This window comes from Elgaria multicarinata, chromosome 6, assembly GCF_023053635.1.
Source record: "Elgaria multicarinata webbii isolate HBS135686 ecotype San Diego chromosome 6, rElgMul1.1.pri, whole genome shotgun sequence".
In the NCBI taxonomy this organism is placed as follows: Eukaryota; Metazoa; Chordata; class Lepidosauria; order Squamata; family Anguidae; genus Elgaria; species Elgaria multicarinata.
In genome coordinates this window covers 121,723,555-121,739,107 of record NC_086176.1, presented here as the reverse complement: position 1 = coordinate 121,739,107, position 15,553 = coordinate 121,723,555, and the positions used below count along the sequence as shown (strand labels likewise).

General features: G+C 63.8%; 1 protein-coding gene across 2 annotated transcripts in view; it reads right to left on the bottom strand.

Annotated features, from left to right (window-relative positions):
* Nucleotides 1-1,684: 1,684 nt before the first annotated feature.
* The window catches only part of TLN1 (talin 1), a 93,575-nt gene continuing 79,706 nt past the window's right edge, over nucleotides 1,685-15,553 (bottom strand). For both annotated transcript variants that reach the window (XM_063128349.1, XM_063128351.1), the window contains 20 exons: nucleotides 15,354-15,486; nucleotides 14,776-14,877; nucleotides 13,718-13,888; nucleotides 13,389-13,538; nucleotides 12,266-12,367; nucleotides 11,999-12,118; nucleotides 11,589-11,735; nucleotides 11,263-11,429; nucleotides 10,979-11,162; nucleotides 10,761-10,886; nucleotides 10,526-10,642; nucleotides 10,245-10,430; nucleotides 9,478-9,585; nucleotides 8,190-8,295; nucleotides 7,808-7,932; nucleotides 6,495-6,620; nucleotides 6,334-6,396; nucleotides 6,034-6,216; nucleotides 2,805-2,930; nucleotides 1,685-2,638 (listed from right to left, as the gene is read on the bottom strand). In XM_063128349.1, the coding sequence (XP_062984419.1) occupies nucleotides 2,507-2,638; nucleotides 2,805-2,930; nucleotides 6,034-6,216; nucleotides 6,334-6,396; nucleotides 6,495-6,620; nucleotides 7,808-7,932; nucleotides 8,190-8,295; nucleotides 9,478-9,585; nucleotides 10,245-10,430; nucleotides 10,526-10,642; nucleotides 10,761-10,886; nucleotides 10,979-11,162; nucleotides 11,263-11,429; nucleotides 11,589-11,735; nucleotides 11,999-12,118; nucleotides 12,266-12,367; nucleotides 13,389-13,538; nucleotides 13,718-13,888; nucleotides 14,776-14,877; nucleotides 15,354-15,486 (2,674 nt within the window). In that variant the 3' untranslated portion in view covers nucleotides 1,685-2,506. The remainder of the gene's footprint in view (nucleotides 2,639-2,804; nucleotides 2,931-6,033; nucleotides 6,217-6,333; nucleotides 6,397-6,494; nucleotides 6,621-7,807; nucleotides 7,933-8,189; nucleotides 8,296-9,477; nucleotides 9,586-10,244; nucleotides 10,431-10,525; nucleotides 10,643-10,760; nucleotides 10,887-10,978; nucleotides 11,163-11,262; nucleotides 11,430-11,588; nucleotides 11,736-11,998; nucleotides 12,119-12,265; nucleotides 12,368-13,388; nucleotides 13,539-13,717; nucleotides 13,889-14,775; nucleotides 14,878-15,353; nucleotides 15,487-15,553) is intronic.

The window sequence follows — 15,553 nt, the reverse complement described above, 5'->3', positions numbered from 1 at the left end:
CCCACATCTGGAGGGGGCAGCGGCGTGTCTTGGCATCCGCCACTCCCAGAGGCTCAAAAGCAGCGGTTGGCTGCGCCAGCAGCAGGGGGCCTCCAGGGGCAGGGGCCAGTCTGGCTTCCGCCAGGTCTGGGCGATGGAGAGGCTGCCGTGCCCTGCAGGCAGGCAGGCAGGCTGGCGTGGCAGCACTGGGGAGAGGGGACCCCTCTAATGCCGAGGGGGAGTGTGAGCGTTCGGAGATCACAAGCACAGGCCTCCTTTGCCCAAGCTGCCAGGGATCCTCTGCCATCCTGCAGGAGACCGGGACTGCAGCTGTTCGCATGGGTGTGTGTGTGTGGCAGTCCCGGACTCCAGAACCCCGCCCCGCCCCTTCCTCTGGAAAGGCCCTTCTGCTGCTCCCGTCCTGTCAGCCGCCAATCCCAAGGGCTGCTCCGTATGGACTGTCTCTCAAGCAGGCCCCCTCAGGCAAGGGGTGCCCACGCTGGCCAGGGATGGCTCTGGCTGCAAATGGCCGGGGCACTTGGCCACATCGGAGCTGCTCACCCAGCCTGGCAAGACTTGCCTGCCTCTGCCGGAGTGCCAGCCCATGCCTGCCTCATGAGGACAGGCACCTTGAGGTGCCAATGGTCTGGGACCTGCTGGCAAAACACTTGCAAGAGAGGCAGAGGGCAGAGAAGCCGTGCAGAGGCCATGGGGCTATCCGGGCCACAGCCACGTTCCGAGTCCTGCCTGGCCAGTCAGCACCTTGAACGAGGCCTGCGCACCAGGCAAATCTTGGCTCCCCCAGGGCCAGCAGCTCCCTTGCAGGCCTTTCGCTAGAATGGGAGAAAAGGAGGCTGCCAGAAAGCACGCCCTCTCCTGCACTGCAGGCAGTGAAGACCAACCTCTCGCTCCCTCCCCATTCAGGGTCTCTCAGGCCCCACAGTCGTGCCCCCCCCTCTGCTCTAGGCAGCTTACCCTCCAGCAACCCCGGTGCCACGCCCACCCCCAACGCAGAGAGGGCTCTGGCCTTTTCCTGTGCCGCTCTTTTGTGACTCCAACCTCCTCTGCAGCCTGACCAACCCCATCTGGCCACCGGAGTTCACTCTGTCCCCCCTTTGGGGTGGAGAAACGGACCCAAGGGAGGCTGCTCAGGTGGGGGGCTCCCGCCCGTCTTCCCTTTCTTCCAGAGGAACAGGTATCTGTGGTCCTGTCTGTGGCTTGAACAGGAAGGGGGCTCAGGTGGGCAGAGGGATGCCCAATCTTCCTGAAGGGGCACCAGGGGGAAGAGAAGCCCACGAGGAAGGAGCAGCTTGAGACCCTCGAGTGGGCAGAGGGCGAGGAGACAGAAGCAGGCCGGGCTCTGAACCAGCCCCACCTCGGAGGCTGCTGCCATCTGGATCTGCGCAGGGGTGGAGGGGTCAGAGAGGCCCGTTTCTGAGCGGGGCACGTGTGGAGTTCTGGGATGTGCCTCTGGGCAGAACCAACTTCCCACCCCGTGGCTAAGCCCCATCTCAGGGAGGATGGTGCTGCTGCAACCAGCCAGGCCCACACATCTCCAGGTCCGACTCAAAGAGACGGAGGGGGGTCCGGGTTCTCCTATTCCAACAGCTGAGACTCAGACATTGCAGGGAAACCAGTTTATTCAAGGCATCCTCAGGTGCTGATCCCCTCCCTCCATCGGTCCCTCCCTCCCCCACCCCCCGGAATCCCTGGCAGAGTTTCCACAGGCAGCGTACTGACGTATCAAAATTACAAAAGGTGAGAAGCCTCAGCGAGTGGGACGGTCTCGAAAAACGGACCAAGCACAGAGATTGGGGACGTGCAGCAGAGAGCAAGGCGGCAGCTGCTGCTGCTGGGGCAAGAGTTTTCAGGGGAAGGGGTGGGGAGTGGGTGCCAGAACCAAGGGGTGAGGGACCGTTCTGGCCCCACAGAGGCAGGCACTTGGGAGTCAAGAGCAGCAGCAGCAGCAGCAGGGGCTGTGGCGGGAGGGCTGCCTCTGTGTCCGGCCCTCCTGCGCCAGGAGCTGTGAGCAGGGGCACCCGCGCCTGTCAGGAAGAGAGGCAGGCAGCGAGCCCAGCGTAAGGCAAATACGTGGTTGGCATAGGGGCTGGGGGGGGGGCAGCTGAGATGCAGGCCCCCTCCAATTGCACAGTCAGGCCAGGCCAGCCCAGGGGCAGCAGTCCCCTCCAGCCGGCAGCACCGACCCACAGAGCCCCCACCCCCGGAGGGGAGTGGGCCGAGTGAGAGGCCAAGGCACGTGGGAGGAAGGCTCCCGCCCAGAGGGCAGGGCAGGGCAGGGCAGGTCCTGCCTGGCTGTGGCGGCTTCTTCCCCCGCCCCCCGAGAGGCAGCCTGGGGTGTGGCGTGGGCGCCGTGGGGCTTGTGCAGTGAGCGGGCATGGCTGGCAGCAGCGGCAGGCGGAGGCCCTGGCAGCATGTGCCCAGCGTGCCGGGGCAGGAGGAGAAAGCCCAGCCGGCCCTTGCTCAGGGAGGGGCGGCGTTAAATAGGGGAGGAGCCGGAGGCGGCAGCTCAGTTCTGCCCTTCGTCCCGCAGCTCCGACGGCAGGAACTTGTACTGCTGCTGCCGGATCATGGCCAGCTTCTTGCGCGCCTCCTCCAGCTCCCGCTCTTTGCGCAGCATCTCTTCCTGGGCAGCGATGATCTGAGGAGGGGAAAGAGAAGCGCCGCTGTGGGGCCGCGGGGGAAGCCCAGGCCTCAGCCAGCCAGCCCCCCCGGCAGCGGGGCGGCGGCAGAGACAGCGTGCCCCCTCCCCCTCAGAGCCCCCCCCAGCCGCTCGCGCTCCTTGCCCGAGTGCCACCTGGCCTCACCTGAGCGATGCCACCGACCATCTTCTCCTTCACCACCACTGTCTCGTCGTGGTCCTGGAAGGCGGCCGCTTTCTGAGCAGCCTTGACCAGATTGTCCGACGCTCTCTTCACGGCATTGCCAGCAGCCTGGATGGGGGCGTGGGGGGGGGAGAAGAGAGAGAGAAGGTGACCCTCGGTAGGAAAAGGCTGGGCTGGCTCCGTGGGATCCCCTCCGCCGGTCCGGGCAATGGCGGGGCAGCCAGGCCCAGGGCAAGACACGGAGAACAGACAGGCGGCCCCACGGGGCCCTGTCTGGGGGGAGCCTTCCATTGCCACCCATGGGGCCCCCTCTCCGAGACCCAACAGGGACGCAGGGGGCGGCAGAGGCCTGGCCAATCCATGCAGGAGCGGGGTGGGGAGGACGGATGGGCAGGAGCCACGGTGGCCCCCTGCCCAGAACGGCCCCGCCAGGCCCTGCTCCTTGAGCCGCCGGCGGCCCTGGGCCAAGCGGAGACAGAGCGCAGAGGCAGCTGCCAACCGCCCTCCTGGGAGCGAGGGTGGGGGGCACACAGGACCAGAGGCCGGGCGGCGGAGTGCAGGCGGACGTCCTGCCCTGTGAGCGGGACCTTCCCTTCTCAAAGCCCCCAGGGACCCAAACACCCCCATTGCAGGTGAGGGTTGGGGTCCTCAAGCGCTGGCCCAAACGAGCTCAGAGGCTCTCCTGCCCCCCGACTTCTTCCTGGCCTATATGGTACGTTGTCCCAGAGATCCTCGTTCTCCCCCCACCCCCAAAAGCAGCACAGTGGGGTAAACAATACTGACAATTTCTAAATGCAAGAACAATAAAATATCTCTCATAATTTAATATACAACAATAATGACCTCAGGAGAAAAATGTTTTTGTAAATAAAAAATATCTTACATTTAAAAGTACTCAGGGTGGGTGTGGGTGCGCTAATTGCTCCTCTCCTGGGAAGGACTTCCACAAACAGGGGGCCACCAGCAAGAAGACCCCATCTTGTGTCCCCACTCTCCTCACCTCATTGACAGGGTGGGGGGTGGGGGGTGGGGCAGCTGGGCATCTCCTGCAAACGGAGGGGCCTGAGCTGGCTGTTAATGGGGAGACGCTTCCTGGGTCCCAAATCACTAAAGGCTTTAAGCCCTCAGACTGCTCCTATGAGGAGAGTCTCAAAGAACTGGGCATGTTTAGCGTTGGCAAGAGAAGATTGAGGGGAGACATGAGAGCACTCTTCAAATACTTCAAAGGTTGTCACACAGAGGAGGGCCAGGATCTCTTCTCAATCCTCCCAGAGTGCAGGACACGGAATAACGGGCTCAAGTTAAAAGAAGCCAGATTCCGGCTGGACATCAGGAAAAACTTCCTGACTGTTAGAGCAGTACGACAACAGAATGAATGACCTAAGGAAGCCGTGGGCTCTCCCACCCTAGAGGCCTTCAAGAGGCAGCTGGACAGCCACCTGTCAAGGATGCTTTGAGGTAGATTCCTGCATTGAGCAAGGGGTTGGACTCAATGGCCTTAGAGGCCCCTTCCAACTCTGCTATTCTATGGCCTCAGTAGCTCACAGGGAACCTGTGCAGTGCTTGCAGGATAGGAATACATGTGATCCCTCTGGGCTGCTCCTGGCAACTGCTGGCTCTGCACTAGCTGCATCTTCAGGACTGTCTTCACAGAGTGCATTGCAGTAATCTATCTGAGACGTTACCAGAGCGTGTACAGCTAAGGTCTCGATCCAGGAAAGGCCTTTGACTCCTGTGGACACAGAGCCATATTCCCCAGCTTCCAACCTAGATCTCAGAGCACTGGTTCATCTGAATGTGCCCCAGTAACCGAGCCAGACGTGGCACAAGCTGATCTGAGGCGGCGGCTCCTGTAGCCTTTCACACCCACAGGTGCTCTGCAGCCTGGCTGAGGGACCAGTGGCCACCCAAGGAGCCTCCGGAGATGCTCACAGGAGCGGTGGTTCGTGAACCCTGCAGCTCACAGCAGGAAAGCAATTGTGATCGCGCCGGGGAAGGAGCCTCCCCTGCGCCCCTGAAGCCAATCCAAGGAAAGCGGGTTTACTGGGAGTGGGAAACCGGACGGTAGCGGCAGGTGGGTGGGGAGGGTGTCTGTCTCTTCCAAGAAAGAGGGGCATGGATGAAGGAGTGACTAGCAGGGCCGTTCCTCTCCGTCAGGATAAGGCTGCACCCTCCACACCCCTAGGGCTGGTTATCACCCATAAAGGCCTCTACGGCTCGGGTCCAGGTCACCTGAAAGACTGCGTTCTCCCATGTGAGCCTGCCCGTGCTCTGAGACCTTCTGGGGGAGGCCTTCCTCTCACTCCCACCAACATCCCAGGCACGCCTGAGGGGTACGTGGGAGAAGAGGGCCTTCTCAGTGGCTGCTCCGAGGCTCTGGAACTCCCTTCCCAGGGAGGCCAGGCTGGCTCCCTCTGGCAGTTTCGGAGGCAGGCAAAAACGTTTTTCTCTCAGCAGGATTTTGGAACTACGCTGGACCTGTATTAAAGTACTCGATCCCCCTCACCTTTTTTAATCTGTTACAGCTTTAAAAAAAATTTTAACATGTTTTTAAGTTTTCTACAGTTTTAATTCTATTTTAACTTTTGGAATTTATATTTATATATTTTAATTGTAAATGTTTTAATCTTGTAAACCGTCTTGAGTCCGAGTACTGGGAAAAAAGCAGGATAATAATGATGATGATGATGACGGCGGCGGCGGCGATATTACTGCTGCAAGCTGGTCCTTGGGCACCCAGAGGGAGCAGCGCCGGCTGCAGCGGGCATGTTCCCAGCTGGGCGTCAGTAACACCCCAGAGCAAGTCATCTCTGCTGGGGCAACTGACAGGGGTACAGCAGGGCCTGGCCTCAACGCAGCCCCCCCATGCCAGGGCTCCACCCCACGGCAACAGCCCACCTGAGCCCACGTCTCTATAGCACGGGTGGGCTCCTGGCCGCAGCAAGGGGCCGGGCAAAGGCCTGCCCCCCCGCCCCATGGCCGCATCTCGTGGCATGAAACAGCTGTCATAGCCGGAGCTCCTGTGCTGGCAACACCTGGGAACGGAGGAGCCGCAGCAGCCGGGTCCAGGCTGTCCAGAAAGGGCCACGGTCGGTCCATGCAGCTCCTTCACCACTCCCTGGAACTCCTCCCCCCGCATCAGCCAGAGCCCAGGGGGCACGGAAGACACACACCCCCGGCCCTGCAGGAAGCCAGGTCATTGGCCGCTCACCTGCAGGCGCTTCATGGCCTCTGAGTCCTGGTCCGCCTTGACCTTGCAGGCCACCAGCAGCTGGGCCGTGGAGGCGGCCACCTGCTTGGCCGAAGAGATGAGCTTCTCCTCACTGGCGTGGCCCTGCACAGCGGCGTTGGCCGCCTCACACAGGTTGTTGGTGGCAGCAGCGACCATCCGGGCCTTAGGTGGGGGGAAGAAAAGGCAGCGTCATGGGGGAGGAGGGGCTGCTCCTGCCTCAAAGGAAGACACCCCCTCCCTCCCTCCCTCCCTCCCTGGTTTGGAGAACTCCATACTCACTGCTGAAATGAGGCCTTGGGACCACTGGCCGTCGTCCAGGGCGTTGGCTGGGATAGCACCCACCTGGCAGGAAGAGTGAGAGCGAGGGGGTGAGGCCAGCCCGGCTCCCCTGAGACCAGGCCCTCCCCTCCTTCCCACCCGCCCGGGTCCCTCCAGCTCACCTTCCCTTGGGCCACCAGCTCCCTCTGGGCCGCCGAGGCAGCTTTCACCAGGGCGCTGGTCGCTGCAGCGATGGACTTGGCCGCCTCCAAAATCTGCTCCTCAAAGTTCAGGCTCTCATCTGCCTGCTGTTGGGGGGCAAAAAGGGGTGGTGGTTCAGAGAGCAGCGTCAGGCAAGAGAAGGGGACGCTCCCGCCTGCCCCCCCCGCCTGCAGGTGGGCTCAGCACTGCAGCGTCCCTCTGAATACCAGAACACAAGCAGCTTCCGGGAGGGCGGAGCCTCTGGCCCTTCCGCTCTGCTTGAGGGCTACCCATCGGGGCAGCTGGTTGGCCACTGGGGGTGTGGGGTGGGTGGGTGGGACAAAATACCAGCCCAGGCCTGCCTTTGGCCTGATCCGGCTTCCCGGTTCTTCCAGTGCTCCTTATGCCTCGCGTTCCTGGCATTGTGGCACATTCCTAAGGCACCTGCAAAACCCACGTTCTGCAGCCGGGCTTTTCCTGAAGAACTGCCCGCACATATTGCCCGGGCTGCGTGTGCGTGTACATGCGCTTTGGGGCCAGTGTCTCACTGTAGTGTAGAATGAGAAAGAAAGAGCTCCCTGCCTTGAGGGGTCCCATGGAGAGGAGGCGGAGGCGGAGGAGGAGGAGGAGGAGGAGGGGGAGGAGGAGGGATCCCACGCACACATAAGGAGGGCCGTGCTGGATCAGGCAGAGGGTCCCTCTAGCAAGGTGGTTTTCCCCTCTAGCAGAGCGGGGCAGTTTTGTCAATTAAAGGGCAAGCGCTCTGTTTTAGTATCCAAAAAGGCACATCTATGGTGGTTTTGGCAGTATGCAAATATGTTTACCTTAACTGATTAATAAAAGTCAGATTAAATTTAAAGACAGATCATTGAGGAACTCAAAATTCTTCAGCCAGTTGGCCACCCAATGCCAATTGAAGAAATTACAGAGCTACAATTTTGGCTCCAGCTCTAACATCTTGTGCCTGAATTTTCCTCCACAAGATTGCCTTGTGGCCCTTCTCCGTGCGACGGAGCTGAACCTGCAAACCCCGCAGGGGAGGTGGGGGCCTGATGCCTGGGGGGGGAGGGGGAGGGGGGCAGCGCCATGAAGGACGGCCTCACTGGACTTTGCGTTGTGCCGGCACATTTGCACAGGCGTGCGAGGGGGGAGGGGCAGCCCCCTCAGCTCTTTCCGCTGCCTTCCTCCCCCTCCCTCTTCATCAGCGGCGTGGCAGGGACTACAACGGCCCCCAGCAGCCCTTCCTAGGGCGCCGGAGGAGGTCAAAGGCAGTGGGGCAGCAAGGAGGGCCCACCTTGGGCTTGGCGCGCGGCTTCAGCTGCTCCAGCTTCTTGGCAGCGGCCTCAATCGCAGCCGCTGCGCCCAGCAGTTCGTTCTCCGCGATGACGGTGGGGTCCTCGGGATCCACCCATTCCGTTCCTAGCGGAGGCGGAAAAGCCGTGAGAAAGCAGGGCTCCCCCCCACACCCCTGCATTCATGCAGCAGCCTCTGCCCAGCAAGGCCCGCTAAACATGCCCGCTGGCCGCTGCAGGCTGGCGTGAGGCTCTCCGGCGTTGACGCTCTCGGGCGGGTGCCGCTTCCGACACCTGAACGGCCGCTGCCTTGACAGGGCCCTTCGGGGAGGGCAAGCTGGGATTCCGCGGGCCCGGCGCAACGCCACCTCCCGCCCGCCCTACCTTTCATGGCTTCGGCTGCCTGGATGAGCTCGGTGACGGAGCCAGCCACCCGCTTGGAGTAGCCAGCCAGCTGCTGCTTCAGGTCGTGGCTGGGCTTCTGGAGGATCTGGGCGAGAGCAGGCGGCAAAGGGTGAGTGCCCGGCCACCCCGGGCATGTGCAGAAGCTCCGGGGCCCTCAGGCCTGGCACTGCCCGGGCCAAGCAGTGGGCTGGAGAGGGGAGGGGAAGGGTGGAGCGTGGCCAGGAGGGAAAGCGCTCCGTGGGGACGTTGCCTGGCGGCCGGCTGCCTGCCTACCCTCAGCTGCCCTGCGGAGGAAGGCTGAAGGGGCTCTGAGGCCACGGGGGGCAGGGAGACAACCTCTTTGGCCTGGGAGTGGGGCAACTGGCCTGTTGCGGAAGGCTTGCAACGGCCTTCCCTGGAGCAAGCTGGCTGCCATGGTGGGAAGGTGGGCTTGCTCTAGGCATGGCGTGGCCGGCCGGCCTTGGGGCTGTTGTCCAGACTGGTGTGCCTGCTACATCCTTCCACTCTCACCCCTGGCCCCAGAGGCGCTCCTCCTGTACACGCCTGCCAAGCACGTGGCCTCTCGCCTGCGGCTCAGCTCATGGGATCTCCAGAGCCATCAGCTCTCAGGAGGCCTGACCAGGCCAGCTCCTTCATGCCCATGAACCCATCACGGGTCCGAGAAGTGCCCCTGGGCCAAGCTGCTGCTCCACCCTAGCCCTGGGGCTCTCCCGTCACTCTAGTCCAGGGAAGGCTGCTCAAACACACCTGTCAGCCCAGGGGATTTGAACCCAGAACCCCCACCAGGTGAGAGGTTAGCTGCACAGCAGCCGGAACCTGCTTCCAGCAGTGATTAGTAACGACATCCCAGAAGCCAGCAGGGCACAGCACAGCACAACAGGCCCAGGGTTAACACGCCTGTCTGTCCATGCAGAGGAGGGGGTTGGTTGGCCTAGCAACATGGGGTGGGGGTGGGAGGAGGAGGAGGAGGGGTGCTGAAGCTTTTCGCCTAATCCCTGGAGGGAGAGGCAAGGGGGCGGCTTCCTGCCCCCTGGCTATACCCGCAGTGTGGGATCTCAGCCTCCCCTCCCCCCGTGGCACACAGGCCCTGTGGCACACACGCTCTCTCGGGCATGCAGTGCACTCCGTACTCACCGGCTGCCCCCGAGGAGGGAAGGAAAGAAGACAGAGGTGAGAAGGGAGCAGGAGGCAAAGGCGGAGGAGAGGAGTCAGGGCCCCCGAGATCCGGCACCCAGCAGGGCAGCGGGCGAGGGAAGAAGCCACTTACCACCAGCACGTGCTCCAGAAGCTCCAGGTAGCCCCTGGCACACTCCTTGCCAAAGCGCAGCGCCCGGTGCCGGACTTCGCCGCTCACCTCAGGGTGGTAGGCAGCTTCCTGGAAATGACGCCTGTGAGAAAGCGCCCCGCCCGACAGGGCAGGCGCGCTCAGCAGCCCAACGTGGCGGGAGGCGCTAGCCCAGTGGGGCGGGGCAACGGGGCAGTACAGAAGAGACCCAGCTGGAAGCAGGACCAGCCAAGCTCGGCCTGGGTCTCAGAGGTCCACAGGGCCAGTTCACCCCCCCACCCACCCCCACCCCGTCCCACTGGCCTTCTCACCGCCAGCCCTTTGCGATCCTGACCAAGGCTGCTTTGAAGGCTCTTGTGCTCTTGCCCTCAAGGCAAACGGCCCGTGATTGCCAGGGGTGGGGGGTGAGGAGCAGTTTAAATCCACGTTGGGAGTGACTCTGCAGCTCACCCACAGCAGACGGACGGAGTGAGCCTTTGGGGCAGGGAGCGCCGAACGGGCGGCCTAGAAGTGAGCCAGTAGGCAGCAGCCCACAAGCCGCTGACTCGCCTGAATTCGCCCCCGGCCCTGACCTGCACTTTATCATCAAAGCAGCCCACGGGGTGGTGGAAGCCTGGCCACCAGGGTCCGCATGTCTCACGCCAACAAGCACCCCCTCCGTCCGGCCCCTGCTCCGTGGGCCTTACAGATGTGGCCTACCTGTTGCCCTCCCCCCCACAGCTACCCCAAAGTCCTCGGCGGACCCACACCTTGCATGAGCGCAGCATGTCCGCTATGGCCCGGCGGCTCAGGTTGGCCGTGGCGATCACGTCCTCCTGCCGACACGAGTTGCCGGCTGCCACGGCCTTGGCGGTGGCCATGGTGATGCCTTTCGTCATGCGGATGAAGTCCTCGGGCGTCGACGTCTTTGCAGGGGGCACCTGGGAGCAGAACACCTGCAAGAGGCGAGCGAGGGTCAGGCAAGGCGGGGGAGCAAAGGGAGCAGGAGCGACGGCCCCCACCTTCCGACCCCCGGCACAGCCACACTCACCGCGAGCTCCTGCCGGATGTGCTCAATGGTGGCCTCCAGCGCACGGGTCCCTTTGGTGGCCTCGTCCTCCACAGCCTTGACCGTCTTCAGCAATGATGTGACGTTGGTGACCATCACCTGCCAACCATGCGGCCAGGGAGACGCTCAGCCTCCTGCGACAGATGGGAGGCAGCGCCCCCCCCCCCGCCAGAGCTGCGGGCCTGGCTGTGTGCCGCCTGCCCGCCCACCTGCCTACCTTGGCAGAGTTCTTCAACTGGTACACAGCCGGGTCGTCCCCGGACTTGCCTGCCGCAGCCTTCGTAGCGCTGATCAGGTCCCCGAGAGCTTTGGCTACGTCCTTCACAGCATTGATCAGAACCACCTAAGTGCAGAGAAGACCCGGAGGGTTGAGAGGAGAGACCGGGAAGGCAGAGCGGAGCCAGGCCCAGAGACAGATGATGGAGCTGCCCTGACCTGAGTCTCGGGGTCTTCAGAGCCCAGGCTGGCAGCCCCCAGCTTCACCACCTCGGCCAGGCGTGTAATGGTTGCGACGGAGGACTGGGCTGCTTGGGCCAACTTCTCCTGGCTGGCCGTGGCGTTCTGCACCAGCACCTTGGTGTCCTCCACCAGTGCCTTCGCCGTCTTCAGGATGCCCTCCCTGCCGAAGAAGGACAGTTCAGAGCCGGCGGTGAGGGAGAGAAAGGAGCCCCCACCCTGCTGAGGCTCAGCCCAGGACCTGTCGGACCCCGGGCCAGTACCTGTGGTCAGCAAAGGTCTCTGCGTTCTCGCGGTTCAGGGTCCCGGCAGTGGCAAACATGATGGTGGTGTCCAGGTCAGCGATGATGCCAGAGACGGCGCTGGCCGCCGTGATACAGGCCTGGGTGCCGCGATTGCCAGCCTGGAGGGCTGCCAGGACATGAGACACCTGCAGGCAGAAAGCACACCTGGTCTCCACTCCTCTGTGCACCTGGCCCCAACAGAGCCCCAGGTGGGGTGTGTCCATGCCTGCAAGAGACAGGCATGACCCGAGGAGGAGGAGGAGGAGAGTTGTGGCCTCCCCAGCAACCGTGGCCCCGGCGGATACCTTCTCAGAGACTCTTCGGGCGCTCTCGATCAGCTCCTTCTTGGTGTAGGCATCGCTGGGGCTACACTGCAGCGCTCCGGCCTTGGTCACTAGCGCGGCACAGCCGTGGCCCAGATCCTGCACGCGGTTCTTGATGTGGGAGCCAATCTGGAGAGGGAGGAGGGAGGGGAACAGAAGCCACTTCTGTAGGGAGCCTGTCTGGGCAGAGCTGCCCCCACGCCTCAAGGCACCTCTCCCTCCCCCGCCCCACAGGGCTGCGAGGAGAGGGTCTCCTTGCCAGCAAATCCCCCATGGAGCAATGAGCCTCCCAGTCTGAGAAACTCATCCCTCGGCTGACATCCCCCACCCCTGGCGCCTGCAACCCCCTGCTTCCCCCCCCAGCAGCCCCCCCACAAAGCCCTCCCCCTCACCTCCTCGTTCTCTGCAGTGATGGCGGCTGGCTTGGCCTGCAGGGCCAGCTGCCCATAGTCACTGGTCAGCTGGTTGGCCAGGGTGCCCAGCTCGTCAGGGTTGGTGGTGGATTTGGTGACCTGCAATGTGGGAGGAAGTGGCAGTTAAGGGGAGGGGAGCAAATCAGGGGGAAAGGGTGGTGGTGTGGAGGAGCCTGGCCCAGGTGGCAGGTGGGATGCCTTTGCCTCAAGGCCTTCTCCCAACCCCCCACCCCGGCCCCGCCTCACCATTTCCTGGACCGTCACGGCAATGGCCTTGGCCGTCTTCACCATGGTCGTCTGGTAATCTACAAAAGTACCCTCAGGTTCTCCTGCTGGGCCCTCATCCAGCTGCGGAGGGAAGGCGGGAGGGAGGTTCGTTCCACAGGCCGGTCCCCAAACTCTGGCCTGCGCTGTAGTTCCACCCTCCCCCCCTCCCCGGCCAACACCCGAGGGCCAGGCTGGTCACTTTGCACCACAAGGGCCTCAGCGCCGGCCCCCACCCTGGAAGCTGCGAGGGCCCCAGACCCCTCCAGCGCTGGCCTGCTAGCCTCTCTCCCCCTCCTTACGCCAAGGGCGCACCATGCTGCCGCCGCGGCCACCACCCTCCCGCATACACACACGCAAGCAGCATCCAGCCAGAGAGCCTCTCCTTCCTCAGGACACTTTGGAGGAATACTGGCCAAGCCAGGCCAGGCCACTGCCACGGAAAGAGGAAGGGCGTAAGGAGGCAGCCTGGTGCATCTCACACTGCTTCCCACCCCCCACCCCTCTTACTGATTCTCAGCAGGGCTATCCTGCTCCCTGTGCACGTCACGAGGGCCCAGCGCTCCCTCCTTCTGGGTTGCTGAGCACCCCACTTGCCAGCCCCGTGCTGAGTCTCTCCCCCCCCCCCCCCGCCACCCCTGTTCCGACATGCCCTGGAAGTCCTGGAGCGGAGGCAGAACTTCCCCTGTGTCCCTGTGTCTCAGCCCAGGCCCAACCTGCCCTTCGGCCACTACAGGCCCGTCTGGGTCAACCATGGCAGGGCAAGAACAGTGCTGAGAAGCCAAATTCCACCAGATCCTCCTTCAGGAAAGCAGCCAAACCCACAAAGATCGAAAGCACCTGGGGCTTCTGAGACGGGGTGTGGGCGCTCCCAGCTTCGGCATTTTCCCGGCTGCTCCCAGGGCAGCCGTTCAGCCTGCAGTGGCCTCGTGGCCAGGAGTGGCCCACATCCTGCCCCGGCGTCCGCTTGCCCCCACCTCAAGGGCCCAGGGCAGCTATTCCATGGCACGGGACACAGAAGGAGGAGCAGGACACGGCCACTGGTGCTGGGAGCAGTGTCACGGGGGCCTGGGGGTCTGCACAGCGCCTCTCCCTCCTTCCTTACCTGGTTGATGGCCTGCGTGATGGAGTCCACCATGCCCCCCACCACGCCTGCTGCACTGGCAGCCTCGTTGAGGGTGGCCGTCAGGTCCTCCACAGCCTCCTTCATCATCTGCGCAGCCTCCTCCAGGGCCTCCTGCGTGTGAGCGGCCTGCTGCAAAGGGGACGGGAGAGGCACGTCTCACCCACTGGCGAGAGGAGGAGGAGGAGGAGGAGGGGGCGAGGCCCCGGCATGCGGTGTGGGCCCGCTCCCCCAAGCCAGCCCCGCTCCCCCCTCCCAGATGCAGCAGGGCAAGGCCCAGCCCCACTGTGCCACCCGCCCCCAGCTGGCACCTTGGGGTTCCCCCCAGCCTCCTTGGCTGTGTAGAGCATCTGCAGCGCGGACTCGGCCAGGGTCTTGGTCTGGTCCAGGAGATTCATCTGCTGCTGGTGGTTGAGCACCTTGGAAGCCGCGCCCACGGACGCCAGCACCAGCGGCTCGAAATACTGGGCCAGCTGTGACACCTGCAGGTTGGAGACACCGCAGCACGCTCAGGCACGGCTGCGCTCCGAGGGCCGCCTCCGCTCGGGCTCCCACCGGGTGCTGTGGGAGCAGCCTCCCAGCAAGACTGTGCAAAGGGGCGCTGCATGCGGGGGGCAGCGGGGGGGGGCACAACGCAGCTGGTTGCCGCAAGGGGACTCCTCTCCCCTTGCTGCTCCATTGGCCCTTGCAGGGCAGTTAGAAAGCCCTCAGTAGGAGAAAGCGCCGAGTCAGGAGGAGGGCTGGAGCGAGCCACGCCGGAGCTGCTCGTGGGCTGGCCAGGGACAGACGGCCGGGCCATTCCGCTCAGGCAGCCAGCAAGCTCCGGTGGAGCCAGCTGACCAGTCTCCCTTCCGCTCAGGACGCAGCAGCCGTCCGCCGTGGCTTTACACAGACTTTGGTTTCACGCTTCACAAACAAGGCGACTCTTCTCTCCTCCAGGACTGACATCCGGTTTGCTCAGGGGGCAGCAGCCCTCCTTCTGAACAGACGGCGGTGAGCCCCAAAGCAGGATGCCTTTCTCCGCTAGCCTTGAAACGGAGGCTTGGTTTCCACGTTAACCTTCCGAAGCGCCAGGCCTTCGATCCGGGGCCTCTGGGACGAAGCCAGCACCAGCCGAAGGGGAAGCAGGCCGGGTGGGCAGTTCCCCCTGCCCCCTCCCCCGGCTCCCCGTGGTGGAGCCTGCCGACCCAGGTGGGGCTCCCAGCAGCCTGGCCGGTCCAGCGTGTCGCCTGCCTGCGCTCGGAGCTTCTGGATGCCACCCAGGCGGCGCTGCTGGCCTTGGCACCTGGCTCAGTCAGCTGACCCTGAGCACCGATCCCTGCTCTTGCCTAATTTCTCCTCCTCCTCCCCGCCTGCCGCTGCCCCTTACCTTGTGTCCAAGCTGGGAGGCCTCGGCTCGTGCTGCGCCGGCCACCGGCTCAATGAGGTTGCTGATCTCCTGGACAGCCGTGAGCATCTGGTTGTGCAAGGCCTGGAGGGGGGGAGGAGGGGCAGGTGAGCTGGGCCCAGCCCAGCCCAGTGAAACAGCAAGTAGCCAGCTGGCCGGCCGCTCTGACTGCGGGGGGGGGGGGGGGGAACCTCAGCAGTTGCCGTGCAGCCAGCTCTTGCTCTGCCCAGGAGCAGGTGAGCACTTGTGAGCCGCCCCCTCCTCCTCCTGGCACAGGAGCCCTTCAGCCACCCCCCTCCCTCCCTGCCTGCAGGAGAAACAGCAGACGGCCTGGCGCTGCCTCCCCCGTACAGGAGCCCTCTGCAGAGCTCCGGGACTGCTCAGGCACAGCGAAGGAAGCGGGCAGGACTCGTCATACACGAGGGCCCCGCGTGGGCGCCTGCCCCCAGAGACTGGGCTCCTGCACAGCATCAGTCTTCGTGTTTCAGTGACACAGAAGCACAGGACACCAGCCGAGCACCTCCCTCGCCTGGCCTGACGGCCCGCCGCCCCTCCCTCACCTCCTGGGAGATGCCGTCACGGGGGGCCAACTGCTGGCTGATGGCTGCCAAGGAGGCCTGGTCCACGTCCCGGATGCATTTGTTCAGCAGCTCAATGGCCTCGTCGCACTCCCGCTGGCCAGGAGCCTTGTCCCTGCAGAGTAAACAGCCCCCGTCAGTAGGGTGGCCGCTGTGAAGAACACAGCTGCCCCCCCCCCCCG